At 43.3% G+C, this 17,255-nt stretch overlaps 1 protein-coding gene across 1 annotated transcript in view; it reads right to left on the bottom strand.

Annotated features, from left to right (window-relative positions):
* Positions 1-11,611, bottom strand: part of slc25a14 (solute carrier family 25 member 14) — an 86,491-nt gene extending 74,880 nt beyond the window's left edge. Inside the window, exons 1-2 of the mRNA XM_072594896.1 lie at positions 11,299-11,611; positions 11,135-11,221 (exon numbers count right to left, since the gene is read on the bottom strand). Of these exons, the coding sequence (XP_072450997.1) occupies positions 11,135-11,198 (64 nt within the window). The 5' untranslated portion in view covers positions 11,199-11,221; positions 11,299-11,611. The remainder of the gene's footprint in view (positions 1-11,134; positions 11,222-11,298) is intronic.
* Positions 11,612-17,255: the final 5,644 nt, after the last annotated feature.

Here is a 17,255-nt window from a genome sequence, read left to right as displayed (position 1 = left end):
TTGTTCCCAGATCAGAAGCAGAGGAGACAGATTTAAGGTGATTGGCAAAAGTAACAATGGAGACATGAGGAAAACATTTTCATGTCATGAGTGGTTAAGATCTGATATGAAGTACCTAAGAATCATAGAAATTTACAGGAGGCCATTTGGCTCATTGTCTCTTTACTGGCTTCTGAAAGATCAACCCAGCTAGTCCCCATTCTCTAGACCTATCTCCATAGCCCGCCAAATTCATCACTTTCAAATATATACCCATGAGAGACTCAGCAAACAATCAAGGTATTTTTCAATGTATAATTTCAGTTACATCACACTGTAAACTTTTGCTATAAATTCTGTGTCTTACAATTGTGTACTCCACAACAACCTGATGAAGGAACGGCTCTCCGAAAGCTAGCGCTTCCAATTAAATCTGTTGGACTATAACCTGGTGTTGTGTGATTCTTAACTTAAATAGCTCTCATTTGCAACCTCCTACAGAATTCACTTCCACTCATGACCCCTAATGACTGACAATAGTGGAAGCACCTGGGTTCAATTCCCGCCTCAGGCGACTGACTATGTGGAGTTTGCACATTCTCCCCGTGTCTGCGTGGGTTTCCTCCGGGTGCTCCGGTTTCCTCCCACACTCCAAAGATGTGCAGGTCAGGTGAATTGGCCATGCTAAATTGCCCGTAGTGTTAGGTAAGGGGTAGATATAAAAGTAGAGGTATGGGTGGGTTACGCTTCGGCGGGGCGGTGTGGACTTGTTGGGCCGAAGGGCCTGTTTCCACACTGTAAGTAATCTAATCTAATCTAATCTAATCACAGTGTCTTTCTTCACCCTGTCAAACTTATTTGTGAGAATGATGTGGAGGCTAATTCAATCAAATGTTTTAAAAGACAGCTGGATAATTCTCTGAACAGGAATAATGCATAGGGTTATGGGAAGCATGTGCAATAATTGAACAAGGTGAATTGCACCCTCAGGCAGCCAGTCCAGATATGACAGGGTAATTGGCATCATTTCCTGTTGTAACATTACTGCGATTCTGGGATATTATAATTGTGGTCCCAAGTGTAAAACAATGTATTTTGCAGCTTCTGTTCATTGACCATGACGATGTTCGAGTCCCTCTCGGGATGTTGCCTGTCTGTTAACACTATCTGATCAATGCCTGGATCATGGTTGACCCATACCGGGGCTTTCTGCTGTCAGGCGTAGCAGCTATCATCAGAGAACCACCGCTCAGGAATCCAGACCTCCACCATTGCAAGTTCAAGTGGCTGGAGGAGGAGAGCGCTGTGGCTGCGGGGGTGACCAGAGACAGGGACGTGCTGGGTGGCATAGGCCTGTGCTGAATGTTGCCGCAGGGATTCGCAAACAGGGCACTGGTAGACATCCAGCTCGCAGCCAATGCCATCTGTCACCTGTCAACAGTGGTGTTCAGACCTGACGGCATTCACCAGTTGGAAGATGCTCAGGTATGTGGTGGATTCCTGTCTGCATGTACCCTTGCTCCAACAGAATTTCACATTGGCCCCAGGATCCTGGGACCAATCTCAGAATCCTGTGTCCCACACCTTTTAGGTGTACCCAGTGTATCTTTTCGCCTTGCTAAGAAGATGCTTGTTTGTACAACCTTTTGTTACACCTGGACTCTTATTCACCATTGAGAAATGCCTTGGTGTGCTTATATGCTGCCAGGTAGCAGGGGCCCTAGTATCAACATTAGACTCCTCTCATTTTCCACTGGAGACTTGGGGTGAAGAGTATTGGACACAGCAATTCCTTAAAATTGCAAATTGCGAAGATTCACAGACTCAAAGCCCAACTATTTACTGTACAGTGCTGTGGAGTCCATGGAATATATATATTGGTTGCGGGTAATTGTATCCCTTTTCAATCATTTGCAAAATACTTGTTGTGCTTATGGTTGCACTTCAGAACTAGGTTCCCATTCTTTGGGCTTCTGGTGCAGACAGATTGGGCAAGTCTGAGAACGTCTTCATGGGTCTGAGCTATAGGGAGAGGCTGAATAGGCTGGGGCTTTCTTCCCTGCAGTGGAGGCTGAGGGGTGACCTTACAGAGATCTATGTAGTCATCATGGGTATGGATAGGGTTACTAGTGAAGGCCTTTTTCCCAGGAAAGGGGAGTCCAAAACTAGAGGACATAGGTTTAAGATAAGAGGGGCAAGATTTCACGCAGTGTGTGGTATCTGTATGGAACGAGCTGTCAGAGGAGGCATAGGACGCAGGTACAATAACAACATTTAAAACGCATCTAAATGAATACTTGAATAGGAAGGGTTGAGAGGGATATGGGCCAAATGCTGGCAAATGGGATTTGATCAGTTTAGGATACCTCGTCTGCACGGATGAGTTGGACTGAAGGTTTTGTTTCTGTGCTGAACGTCTCGATGAGAGTTTAGCTGGATGGACTAACATTAATTGTTCATTCCTTATTGTGCTTGAAAGAGTAGGAAGCTGCCCGCTTCAACCACTACAGCCCATGGGTTTAGGTTAGGGAAAGAATTTGACTCAGCAACACTGAAGAAATGTCGGATGGTGGTGATAATGTTACTGCATTAGTAATCCAGAAATTCTGGTTAATATTTTGGGCATGAGGGTTCAAATCAGATGTTGTAATTTGCATAAGCAAATCTGGAATGAAGTGCTAACCTAATGGCAACCATGTCACCATCATACATTGTTGGAAAAACACTCCTAGTTCACTAATGTCCATCAGGGGAGGAAATCTGCCATCATTATCTGGTCTGACCTCAGTGACTCTTGACCACAGCAATGTGGTTGAAAAGTGTATTTTTGTATTTGAAAGAAGTGACGAAGACAGAACCACCGGAAATAAGTGAAAGTCAGGGCCAAAATAATATCATAATATACAAGGTCAAAATAGGATCAGGGGAAAAAGTAAAAAGTAAAACAAATGTAAGGAAAGTAAGTTTAAGACCAGAAATGGCAGGGGACCTCAGTCCACTCAAAACCTTCAGTACAGAGTTAAAAATTACACAACACCAGGTTATAGTCCAACCAGTTTATTTGGAAGCAGTGGCTTTCGGAGTACTATTCCTTCACCGATGCTCCTGAGAAGGAGCAGCGCTACAAATGCCAGTGCTTCTAATTAAACCTGTTGGACTATAACCTGGTGTTGTGTGATTTTTAAACTTTTAATGTGATCACCATGCACGTAAGGAATTGCAGTCAGAAGAAAGGTGATAGTCAGCAAGGTCTCAGAGCCCAAGACACTAAAGAACCGATTTTCTGTGTTGGAAAATATTGAGAAGGGTAATTCTTCTGGGAACATAGCCAGAGCCTAGCTGTAGAAGGTGGGAGGAGAAAGAGAGGAGAACAATAGTGGCAGGAGACTCAAGATTCAATAGTGAGGGTTACAGGCTGGTGTTTCTGTAGCTGCAGACATGACTCCAGGATAGTATGTTGCTTCCCTCGGACCAGGGTCTGAAACGTCAATGAACAGCTTACAGGGCATTCTGAAGGGAGAGGGCAAATGCACAGATACTGCAGTTCACATTGGGAACAATGACACACAGAAAGAGAAATGAGGTCCTGTGATAATAATATAGGAAGACTAGTAGAAGATTGAAAAGCAAGACCTCAAAGGTTGCACTCCCAGTGCTAATGAGTACAAGAGAAGATGGATTGAACAAATAGAGCAGAGAACATTACAGCCCAGTACACGCCCTTCAGCCCTCGATGTTGCGCCAACCTGTGGAACCAATCTGAAGTCCAACTAACATATACTATACTATTTTCATCCAACAACCATTTAAATGCCCCGAAAGTTGGCGAGTCTACAACTGTTGCAGGCAGTGTTTTCCATGCCCTACGACTCTCCAAGTAAAGGAAATAGTCCTGACATCTTTCCTATATCTACGACCGTTCAATTTAAAGCTACAACCCCTCGTGCTAGCTGTCACCATCCAAAGGGAACTGTCCACCCCATCAAACCCTCTGATTATCTTACATGACTTAATTAAGTCACCTCTCAATCTTCTTCTCTCTAACGAAAAACAGCCTCAAGTCCCTCAACATTTCCTCATAAGACCTGCCCTCCATAACAGGCAACATCGTAGTAAGTCTCCTCAGAACCCTTTCCACATCCTTCCAATAATGCAATGAACCAGAACTGTACGCAATACTCCAAGTACGGCAGCACCAGAGTTTTGTACAATTGCAGCATGACCGCACAGCTCCAAAACTCAATCCCTCTACCAATAAAAGCTAACACACTGTATGCCTTTGTAACAAACCTATCAACCTGGGTGGTAACTTCCAGGGATCTATATACATGAACACAGAGATCTCTCTGCTCATCTACACTACCAAGAATCTTACTATTAGCCCAGCACTCTTCATTCCTGTTGCTCCTTCCAAAGTGAATCACCTCACACTTTTCTGCATTAAACTCCACTTGCCACATCTCAGCCCAGCCCAGCAGCTTATCTATGTCGCTCTCTAACCTGCAATATCATTCAGCACTATCTACAACTCCATCGACCTTAGTGTCATCTGCAAACTTACTAACCCATCCTTCTACACCCTCAGCTAGGTCATTTGTAAAAATGACAAACAGCTTTCTCCAAAACAGATCCTTGCAGTACACCACTAGTAACTGAACTCCAGGATGAACATTTCCCATCAACCACTATCCTCAGTCTTCGTTCAGTGAGCAAACTTCTGATCTAAACCACTAAATCATCCTCAATCCCATGCCTCCATATTTTGTGCAATAGCCTATAGTGGGGAACCTTATCAAACGCCTTACTGAAACCCATATACACCGCATCAACCTCTTTACCCTCATTGATCTGTTTGGTCACTTTCTCAAAAGAACTCAATAAGGTTTGAGATGCACAACCTACCCTTCACAAAACGGTGTTCAATATCCCTAATCAACTTATTCCTCTCTAGATGATTATAAGTCCCATCTCTTATAACCGTTTCTAAAATTTTACCCACAACCGAAGTTAGGCTCATTGGCCTATAATTACCAGGGTTGTCTCTACTCCCCTTCTTGAAGAAGGAGACAACATTTGCTATCCTCCAGACTTCTGGCACAACATGAATATCAAAGCCAATGGCTCTGCAATCTCCTCCCTGGCTTCCCAGAGAACGCTAGGATAAATCCCATCCAGCCCAGGGGACTTACGGCAAAAGAATTTGAGCAGGAGGAAGGGCTATGGATTCTTGGATCATTGTTTATTTCTGGGGATGGTAGGAGCTTTACAAGTCCGATTGACAATATCTGAGATGGAACAAAATCAATATCTTTCCTGCGGCAGAGGTGTTTTGCAAATGCAATTGGTGGGAGTTTAAGTTAATTTGACAGGGGACTGGCATACAGAATGGAAATAGGCACAAAGTATAAAACAGCAATATCAGTTTAGGAACTAATGCAAATATAATCAAGTTAAAGGCACAAAGAAGACGATGACATTTATTTTAATGAAAGGAGTCTGGAGAATAGGGCAAATAAGTTGAGAGTATTGGTTAAAAGGATGGATGTGATATCATTACGATCATGGAGACATGATTGAGGGAGGAGCAGGACTAGCAGCTCAATATTCCACTGTACAGAATCTTTTAAACAGATAGGGGCAAGGTGTAAAAGAGGACGTGGCAGTGCAATGTTGATCAGAGTCAATTAGTAAGGATGGACGTTATCTTAGAAGGTTGATCAAATGAGGCCAAAGGGTAGAACTTTAAAAGGGGATGAGTACTTTGCTGGGGGTGTACTGCAGGCCTTCAAGAAGTCAACAAAAAATAAAAAGATATGTGTAGGTCATTCTTAAAGATGTGTAAAAATATTAGGAGATTTCAACTTCCCTAGTAGTATCCGGGATAGACAAAATGTGAAAGACTTCGAAGGGGCTGATTTTTTCAAATGCATCCAGGAGAACCTTTTAAGCCAGCACATAGAAAGTCCAATAAGAAAGGGGGTGGTGCTGCACTTAATTTTAGAGAACAAAGCGTGGTAACTGGTAGGAGTGTCATGAGGGAGTAGTTTGCTAACAGTGACCACATTTCTGTGATATTTAAGGTAATTATGGATAAGGATTAAGATGGACTGGAAATAAAGCCTCGGACTTGGGTCAAGGCCAATTTTAACATAAGACAGGATCTGGCCAAAAGCAGACAGGCAGCAGGATTTTCAGGAAAGTCCACATCAGAAAAGTCATTATTCAGAAAGATAATAGCGAGAAAGCAGGCCAACATGTTCTCATAGAGGTGAAGTATGTGACCAACAAGTCCAGGGAATGGTGGGTGTTGAAAGACATGCAGGATTGGACAAGGGAAAAAGGGAAGGCTATGGCAGATACCAAGGGCTCAAAACAACAGGTGCCCTAGGGTAGTATAGAAAGTATGGTAATGACTTAAAGAAATCAGGAGATCAAAGATAGGACATGAAAAAACACTGGGGAATAATAGTAATAAAAAACTAGAAGTATTTTATAAGTACATTAAGTACAAGAAGATAACCAGGGAAATGGCAGTACCCACTGGGGATCAAAAGGAATAATCTATGTGTGGAGCCAGAAGACAAAATTTACAAAGGAGAGCTGACAGACATAGTACTCAGATTTTGAGAAAGTCCCCGTACAGGAAGCTGGTTAGAAAATTGTCAGGCATGAGATAGAAGGTAAAACACTGGCATGAATTACTGATTGGTTAACAAAGTGAACAGAGAAAAGAAATAAATGGGTCTTTCTTGTGGTAGTAGGTTATGATTGTACCTGATTATGTCACAATATATGCCAATGATTTGGAGTTAGTAACCATATGTAATATGTGTATTTACAAATTTGCAGATGATACAAAGCTAAGTGCGATTAGGATGATGCAAAACATATTCAGGTGAACTGGATGGGCTGTGAATGGGCAAGAATATAGCAGATGGTATTTAAAGCAATAGAATTTAGGAAGGCAATGGCCTAGTGGGACTATCATTGGACACTGTGAATCCAGAGACCCAGGTAAGGATTTGGGGACCCGGATTCGAATCCTGCCATAGCAGATTGGTGGAATTTGAGTTCAATGAAAACATAATCTGGGATTAATAGCCTAATGATAACCACAAATCCATTATCAATTGTTGGAAAAAAACATTTGGTTCACTAATTCCCATTATGAAGGAAATTTGTCATCCTTACCTGAGCCAGCCTATATGTTAACTCCAGACACACAGCAGTTTTAGATTAGATTAGATTAGATTACTTACAGTATGGAAACAAGCCCACACCGACCCTCTGAAGAGCAACCCACCCAAACCCATTCCCCCACATTTATCCTTTCACTTAACACTACAGGCAATTTAGCATGGCCAATTCACCTAACCTGCACATTTTTGGACTGCGGGAGGAAACGGGAGCACCCGGAGGAAACCCACGCAAGACACAGGGAGACTGTGCAAACTCCACACAGACAGTTGCCTGAGGCAGGAATTGAACCCGGGTCTCTGGCGCAGTGAGACAGCAGTGCTAACCACTGTGCCGCCCATATAGTAAAGTCCAATGCCAGCCTAGTCTGCACTCCCTCGTACGTGAATGAATAAAAAAAGGATAATTCTTTAATTCTTTGAGGAGGTGACCAAGCATGTGGATGAGGGTAGAGCAATGGATGTAGTGTACAGGGATTGTAGTAAGGCATTTGATAAGGTTCCCCATGGTGGGCTCATGCGGAAAGTCAAGAGGCATGGGATAGAGGGAAATTTGGTCAGTTGGACAGAAAACTGGCTAACCGGTCGAAGTTAGAGAGTGGTGGTAGATGGTAAATATTCAACCTGGAGCTCAGTTACAAGTGGAGTTCCGCAGGGATCAGTTCTGGGTCCTCTGCTGTTTGTAATGTTTATTAATGACTTGGAAGAGGGAGTCAAAGGGTGGGTCAGTAAATTTGAAGACGATACGAAGATTGGTGGAGTTGTGGATAGTGAGGAGGGCTGTTGTCGGCTGCAAAGGGACTTAGATATGATGCAGAGCTGGGCTGAGGAGTGGCAGATGGAGTGCAACCCTGTCAAGTATGAGGTTGTCCATTTTGGAAGGACAAATAAGAATGTGGAATACAGGGTTAATTGTAGGGTTCTTAGTAAGGTGGAGGAGCAGAGGAATCTTGGGGTCTATGTTCATAGATCTTTGAAAGTTGCCACTCAGGTGGATAGAACTTGTAAGATGGCCTATGGTGTATTAGTGTTCATTAGCAGAGGGATTGAATTCAAGAGTCATGAAGTGATGTTACAGCTGTATAGGACCTTGGTTAGGCCACATTTGGAGTACTGTGTGCAGTTCTGGTCGCCTCACTTTAGGAAAGATGTGGAAGCTTTGGAGAGGGTGCAGAGAAGATTTACCAGGATGTTGCCTGGAATGGAGAATAGGTCGTACGAGGATAGGTTGAGAGTGCCAGGCCTTTTCTCATTGGAACGGCAAAGGATGAGGGGTGACTTGATAGAAGTTTATAAGATGATCAGAGGAATAGATAGAGTAGACAGTCAGAAACTTTTTCCCCGGGTACAGAGAGTTACAAGGGGACATAAATTTAAGGTGAAGGGTGGAAGGTATGGGGGGGGATGTCAGGGGTAGGTTCTTTACCCAGAGAGTGGTGGGGGCATGGAATGCACTGCCTGTGGGAGTGGCAGAGTCAGAATCATTGGTGACCTTTAAACAGCAATTGGATAGGTACATGGATGGGTGCTTAAGCTAGGACAAATGCTCGGCACAACATTGTGGGCCGAAGGGCCTGTTCTGTGCTGTATTGTTCTATGTTCTAGGTTCTATGAAAATGCAGGTAAGATGTTTCCCTTGGTTGAAGATTCTAGAATCAGGGCAAATTCAAAAAAGAAGAGAGTGAAGTCCCCATCACTTAGATCCAAGATGAAGGGAAATGTTTTTGCTCAAGAGTATAAGCCTTTGGAATCCTTGACCACTGCTAATTGTAAATCTACACCTTAAGCATACTCAAACAGTGGGTCTCGACAGTGGTTCCCCCCAGTATAGACTCGGTATGTTTAAGGTATAGATTTTTGATCACTAGTGGCCTACAGAGCTTGGATGGATAAAAGGTATTGAAGTATTCAATTAAACATCATTGTATTAAGAGATAAGTCCCCAGGGCATGAGGGAATCTACCCCAAGTTACCGAGAGAAGCAAGAGAGGAGATTGCTGGGCATTGACCAAGATCTCTATATCCTTGTTAGTCACTGGAGAGGTCCTAGAGAGCTAACGTTTAGCTAATGTTATTTCTCTGTTCAAGAAGGTAAATAGGGACAATCCAGGAAACTATAGACCACTGAATCGCACATCAGTGGTTGAGAAGCTGTTGGAGAGAATTCTGCAGATTTACGCTCATTTGGAAAAACATACCTAATTAGGGACAGTCAGCATGGCTTTGTGCAGTGTAGTGCAGGTCACGTCTTACTAACTTGACTGAATTTTTAGATAAGGTGACAAAGGTGATCAATGAGGGTAGAGCAGTGGATGCTGTCTTCATGGATTTTATCTATGCGTTCAACAAAGATCGCTCATGGTAGTCTCATCCAGAAGATTAAGATGCATAGGATCCACAGTAACTTGGCTGCATTGGTACAGAATTGGCTTGCCCACAGGAGGCTGAGGGTAGCAGTGGAAGCCTGTTTTTCTGGCTGGAGGTCTGTGACTAATTATGTTCTGCAGAGATCCATATTGGTGTCTCTGTTGTCTGTGATATAATATATATAGTATAAAATATATATATATTAAATAACTTGGATGAAAATGTTGATGGGTGGGTTATTAAATTTGTAGACGATACAAAGATTAGTGGAGCTGGAGATAGTGCAGAAGGTTATCAAAGGATACAGCAGGATATAAATCAGTTACAGATATGAGCAGAGAAATGACAGATGGAGTTTAATCTGGGCAAGTGTGAGATGCTGCACTTTGGGAGATCAAATGTTGTTAAGGAAAAGTATGCAATTAATAGCAGGACCCTGAACAATGTTGACATATAGCACGATCTTCGGGTACAAGTTCCTTGAAAGTGGCCACACAAGGAGAGAGTGGTAAAGATGGAGTATTGCATGCTTGCCTTTATTAGTTGGGGGACTGAGTACAAGAGACAACATGTCATGTTGCAGCTCTGTAAGACGTCAGTTAGACTACATTTACGAGTATTACACTCCTTTTTACCACATTACAAGTGTGTGGGCGGCACGGTGGCACAGTGGTTAGCACTGCTGCCTCACAGCGCCAGAGACCCGGGTTCAATTCCCGCCTCAGGCGACTCTCTGTGTGGAGTTTGCACATTCTCCCCGTGTCTGCGTGGGTTTCCTCCGGGTGCTCCGGTTTCCTCCCACACTCCAAAGATGTGCAGGTCAGGTGAATTGGCCATGCTAAATTGCCCGTAGTGTTAGGTAAGGGGGAGATGTAGGGGTATGGGTGGGTTGTGGCGCTTCGGCGGGGTGGTGTGGACTTGTTGGGCCGAAGGGCCTGTTTCCACACTGTAATAATCTAATCTAAAAAAAAAACAACGTGGAGGTTTTGGAGAGGTGCAAAAGAAGCTTATCACCATGGCAAAGGCTAAGGGGCAACTTGATAGAAGTCTATAAAATTACAAAATGCAATATATAGGATGACGGTCAGAATCTTTTTCCCAGAGATGAAACGACTCATACTAGATGGCAACACCATTTGAGGCAAGTGGGCTAAAGTTACAAGGAGATGTGAGGGGCAAGGTTTTTTTTTCCACAGAGTGGTAGGAATCTGGAATGCGCAGCCAGGTGATAGAGAAAGCAGATGTGATAGGGGCATTTAATGGACATTTAGGCAAGCACATGAATGTGCAAGAAATGGAGGGATATGGACTAAGGGCAGGCAGAAGGGAATAGTTTAATTTGGCATCATGTTCAGCACAACCATATTATTCTACATCCATTTATTGAATGGCAGACTAGAATAAATAGGCTTTTAGGCCTTTTCCTGGTGGTCCATACAAAATGAAGATGCCATCTTACATGTATTTCAGTAAGCAAGTGTCCCGCCGGTGACCATGCCTGCATCTAATATCTCACTGTGACAGGCTTGACTGGTTAGCAACTACGAACATAGAGGGCATCTGAAGAATAGACTGTGAAAGTACACACTTACCAAACTCAGCAGTGACAGAAGCCAGGCCCCCATAGACAAAAGGTTTCCAGTTTAGGTTGGACATCTCCCGACCGTCGCCAGTTCTAACTGTGAAAGGAGCAAACGCCAATGAAACAATCAGAGAGCTCGCCAGCTGGGCAACGACAGGTTTGGGTGGTGTTTACCTGGCAGGCGCAACTCAGTGACCAGTCTCCTCAGGGCATTTCGCACTCAAGTCAGTTTTCGCAATGGGAATCCCACCCTGTGAGGGATGCAAATCTGAAACAGAAGTGCAACTTGAGAGGGGCCTTCCAGCACCGAGCTCTTTAACCTTCCCCCAGACTTTTCTTTTTATCTATTAGTCTCCGAGCGGAGGGTTTCCCTCAGGGGGGTGTGTATGTGTGTTAGTGTCCGTCTGAGAATGATCAATCTTTCCCTATCGGCACCCCCTGGGAAAGGAAGGGGACAATGTGACCGTTCTCCGACGCATCTTACTCCATCGTCACTTCCGCATGACCCGGAAGCTGCCGTTACCGGGGCGACGAGGGCATCCAGACGGTTGAGCTCGTAGTTATCGTTGGGAGCGACAGTAAATGGAGACTCCGAATAAATAGAGAGAGAGACCCAGTTGAAGCTGAGAAAACCAGGGATACTTACAGTAAACACACAGACCCAGAGTCAGTATGGAGACCCAGAAATGACCACATTCAATTGAGAGACTCAGACATAGAGTTATAGAGATGTACAGCATGGAAACAGACCCTTCGGTCCAACCCGTCCATGCCGACCAGATATCCCAACCCAATCTAGTCCCACCTACCAGCACCCAGCCCATATCCCTCCAAACCCTTCCTATTCATATACCCATCCAAATGCCTCTTAAATGTTGCAATTGTACCAGCCTCCACCACTTCCTTGGCAGCTCATTCCATACACATACCACCCTCTGCGTGAAAAATTTGCCCCTTATGTCTCTTTTCATAACACACAATAATTGGACAGGCCCAGATTAAATGGGGACTAAGACACGTCCGCATGAAATCGACCCGGAGAAGCCCACGGTAAACATACCCAGGGATACTTATAGTAAATAGAGAGATCCAGAGATACCTACAGTAAGTGAAGAGACTCGGCAAGACCCATGGCAAATCAGAGTCCAGAGAAACCAGGAGTAAATAACGAGACTTGTCAGGAACCAGAGAGACCCTCAGGTAGTTAGTGATAATCATATGTAAATAGAGTGGATCAGAGATAACGGTGTACAGAGTAAACCATGGCTGGAGATAGCCAGGGAAACACAGGGAATCAGAACCTGAATTAATGAAAGGTAATCGGAGATAATCACCTGCAACTAGAGATAACCACAGAGAGCCAGAGATAACATCAATAAAGATAACTGCAGATAACTAGAAATAACTATGAGTAACCAGATACAACTAGAGGTAAGCACAGTAACTAGGGATAATCAGAATTAATTGCGGATAGCTTGAGCTGTCAGGTAACCAGGGATAAGTAAAGGTAACAAGTTTTATCGCATAGTTGACAATAGAGTGCTTGGGTAGCTCTGAAGATTAGGTCTCTGTAGAAGGAGAGAGAGATAGATGTAAACCTTCACCATCAACCCCTCTCATCCATTCCCAAAGAAGACTAATAGTCCAGCACATCACAGGAACAGACCCTTCAGACCACCTGTCTGTGATACCATGATGCCATTTTAAACTAATCCCACCTGCTAGTACATGGTCTGTTTTCTTACATTGCCTGCCTTGTCATGTGTTTGTCTCCGCACCTCTTAGATATTGCTATCGTATCTGCTTCTTTCACCTCCCCTGGCATTATGTTTCAGGTACTTACCACCTTCCATTAAAAAAAAGCTTGCCTTGCATATTTCTTTTAAACATCACCCACTGTGACCCCTAGTATTTGACATTTCCACCCTTGGTAAAAGACTCCAACTGTCCACCCTATCCATGCCTCTTATAATATTATACATTTCTATCTGGTCACCCCTCAGCCTCCAATGCTCCAGCAAAACCAAACCAAGTTTGCCCAACATCTCCTTGCAGCTAATACATTTCAATCGACGCAACATCCTCATATGCACCATCTCCAAAGCCTCCACATCCTTCCTACAGTGTGGCTACAACTGCACACAGTACTCCAAATGTAGCCATAACTAAAGTTTGTTCAGCTGGAACATGACTTGCCAACTTTATGCTCAATGGCTGACTGATGAAGGCAAGCATGTTTGAAATGGCAACACCTTCGTTACCACATTATTCAATTATATAGCTACTTTCAAGGATTTATGAACTTCTGCCCCAAGATTCCTCTGTATAAGGGTCCTGCAATTTACTGTGTACATTCCTCTAATGTTTGACCTTCCAAAATGCGTCAGCTCACACTTGTTTAACCTCCATGTGCCATTTCTCTGACCAACTTTCCAACTGACTGATATCCTGCTGGATCCTTTGACAACCTGTCAATATCCAGAACTCCACCAACTTTTGTGTTGTCTGCTAACTAATTAACTAGGAGAAAGTGAGGACTGCAGATGCTGGAGAGCAGAGCTGAAAAATGTGTTGCTGAAAAGCCTGAGGAAGGGCTTATGCCCGACACGTCGATTCTCCTATACCTTTGATGCTGCCTGGCCTGCTGTGCTTTTCCAGCAACACATTTTTCAGCTGCTAACTAATTTTTTTTGCAATGAATTTCTTTTTTTTAATAGATATTTTTATTAGAAATTTAACATTTTTACAAGTTTACAAAAATAAACAAAACTCTCAAATGCAAACATTGATATACAATTAAATCAAATATACAATAGCCAAAATTTAACAAAAGACTAAAAAACCGAGAAAGAAAAGAAAACAAAACTCAACTTTCTACTAATCTAACCTACAACTAACCAGAGTGTATATTTAAGTCTCTTACATGCTCGGAATGTGTTAACATTAAATGTAATAAAACCCGTATTCGTGCGGGATTCCTCTCTTAAGGGGCCCCGGACCAGCCAGGTTTGTAATCTCAATTAAATAAAAGCCCTTATTAGGATAGCTGAAATGTCTGTATTTATGTAATTCAAGAAGGGCTGCCATATTTTATAAAATAATTTGGTCTATCGGTGCACCATATTTGTCAGGAAGTCTAGGGGAATACATTCCATAATTAATCTGTGCCAATTTGAAAGTCCAGGGGGGCTCTCAGCCACCCAGTTCACCAAAATATTTTTCCTTGCACAGAAAGAGAGAATTAAAAATAGTCTCTTCCCGTACATGTCCAGGGAGGGAAAGTTCGAAAAGCCTAAAAGGAGAGATACAGGGTTCACTTTAATTTCCGTTCCTAAAATTGCTGTCAGGGTACTTGCTACTTTAGACCAATATCTACAGATCTTATGACAGGTCTATAGGCAATGTACAAGAGTGCCCACCTCTATTTTACATTTGGGACACATTGGAGATGCCCCTGCCTTAAATATTGCCAATCGAACCGGTGCTATATGGGCCCTATGAAGTATCTTCAGCTGGATAGCCTGGGTTCTGTTACAGGTAGTAATTCTTCTAGCGTTTTCCCAAATATCATTCCACGTTTCTATCGAGATTTCTAGTCCCAAATCCTGATCCCATGTTTTAAGCAGATTGTCCATTTCTCCCGATACTTCATCATGTAGTAAATGATAAATAGTACTGACGGAGGATACCCCCACTGGTTGTAGGACACTACATTCTCTATCTGATTTATAAAGACTATCTAATAACGTAGTCTTCTTCTGTATATAATCTCGAATTTGGAAGTATCGAAAGAGGTCTCCATTAGGTAATCCGAATTTCTGACGCAGCTGTTCAAAAGACATCAGGACCCCATCTTTAAATAGGACCCCTAGACATGAGATACCCCTGGATCTCCAGAGTTTAAAAGTGGCATCTGTAAACCCTGGTTGGAATCCCCATGCTCCCACTATCGGTGCATAGGGGGATGTTTTATGTGAATTACCCTCATTTTGCCGCATTATATTCCAAGCCTTAATTGTGTAGGGGGTGATGGATTCTCAGGGGAACGTACCATGAACAGCCAAGTTTCTGGTATTGAGACTGGTTCTAATGCAATGAGGGGTATGTCGGCTTCCAAGAGATCAATTGTGTTAGGGGACTCTGTAGCCTGAGGTACAGACAGATGTTTCTGTGGCCAGCAGAGAAAAAGCAGAATGGTGTGTTGTTTCCCTGGTGCCAGGATCAAGGATATCTCTGAGAGGGTGCAGAATGTTCTCACAGGGGAGAGTGGCCAGCAGGAGGTCATTGTCCACATTAGAACCAACAACATAGGAAGGGAAAAGGCTGAGATTCTGAAGGGAGATTACAGAGAGTTAGGCAGAAATTTAAAAAGGAGGCCCTCAAGGGTAGTACTATCTGGATTACTCCCAGTGCTACGAGCTAGTGAGGGCAGGAATAGGAGGATAGAGCAGATGAATGCATGGCTGAGGAGTTGGTGTATGGGAGAAGGATTCACATTTTTGGATCATTGGAATCTCTTTTGGGGTAGAAGTGACCTGTACAAGAAGGACGGATTGCACCTAAATTGGAAGGGGACTAATATACTGGCAGGGAAATTTGCTAGAACTGCCTGGGAGGATTTAAACGAGTAAGGTGGTGGGGGGGTGGGGGAGGGACCAGGGAGATAGTGAGGAAAGAGATCGATCTGAGACGGGTACAGCTGAGAACAGAAGTGAGTCAAACAGTCAGCGAAGGCAGGGACAAGGTAGGACTAATAAATTAAACTGCATTTATTTCAATGCAAGGGGCCTAACAGCGAAGGCAGATGAACTCAGGGCATGGTTAGGAACATGGGACTGGGATATCATAGCAATTACAGAAACATGGCTCAGGGATGGGCAGGACTGGCAGCTTAATGTTTCAGGATACAAATGTGACAGGAAGGATAGAAAGGGAGGCAAGAGAGGAGGTGGGGGGAGTCATTTTTGATAAGGGATAGCATTACAGCTGTGCTGAAGGAGGATATTACCAGAAATACATCCAGGGAAGTTATTTGGATGGAACTGAGAAATAAGAAAGGAATGATCACCTTATTGGGATTGTATTATAGACCCCTCCAATAGTCAGAGGGAAATTGAGAAACAAACTTGTAAGGAGATCTCAGCTATCTGTAAGAATAATAGGTTAGTTATGGTAGGGGATTTTAACTTTCCAAACATCGACTAGGACTGCCATAGTGTTAAAGGTTTAGATGGAGAGGAATTTCTTAAGTGTGTACAAGACAATTTTCTGATTCAGTATGTGATGTACCTACTAGGGAAGGTGCAAAACTTGACCTCCTTTTGGGAAATAAGGCAGGGCAGGTGACTGAGGTGTCAGTGGAGGAGCACTTTGGGGCCAGTGACCATAATTCTATTCATTTTAAAATAGTGATGGAAAAGGATAGACCAGATCTAAAAGTTGAAGTTCTAAATTGGAGAAAGGCCAATGAGGCAAGAACTTTCGAAAGCTGATTGGAGGCAGATGTTCACAGGTAAAGGAATGGCTGGAAAATGGGAAGCCTTCAGAAATGAGATAACAAGAATCCAGAGAAAGTATATTTCTGTCAGGGTGAAAAGGAAGGCTGGTAGGTATAGGGAATGCTGGATGACTAAAGAAATTGAGGGTTTGGTTAAGAAAAAGAAGGAAGCATATGTCAGGTATAGACAGGATAGACCGAGTGAATCCTTAGAAGAGTATAAAGGAAGTAGGAGTATACTTAAGAAGGAAATCAGGAGGGCAAAACGGGGACATGAGATAGCTTTGGCAAATAGAATTAAAGAGATTCCAAAGAGTTTTTACAAATATATTAAGGACAAAAGGGTAACTAGGGAGAGAATAGGGCCCCTCAAAGATCAGCAAGGCAGCCTTTGTGTGGAGCCACAGAAAATGGGGGAGATACTAAATGAATATTTTGCATCAGTATTTACTGTGGAAAAGGAGATGGAAGATATACAGTGCAGGGAAATAGATGGTGACATCTTGCAAAATGTCCAGATTACAGAGGAGAAAGTTCAAATTTTGTGAGAAGATTTGTAGCTCGGGTGCTCGTTGTTGTGGTTCTGTTCGCTGAGCCGGGAATTTGTGTTGCAGATGTTTTGTCCCCTGTCTAG

This window comes from Chiloscyllium punctatum, chromosome 25, assembly GCF_047496795.1.
Source record: "Chiloscyllium punctatum isolate Juve2018m chromosome 25, sChiPun1.3, whole genome shotgun sequence".
Taxonomy (NCBI): Eukaryota; Metazoa; Chordata; class Chondrichthyes; order Orectolobiformes; family Hemiscylliidae; genus Chiloscyllium; species Chiloscyllium punctatum.
This window is presented reverse-complemented; position numbering and strand designations above follow the sequence as displayed.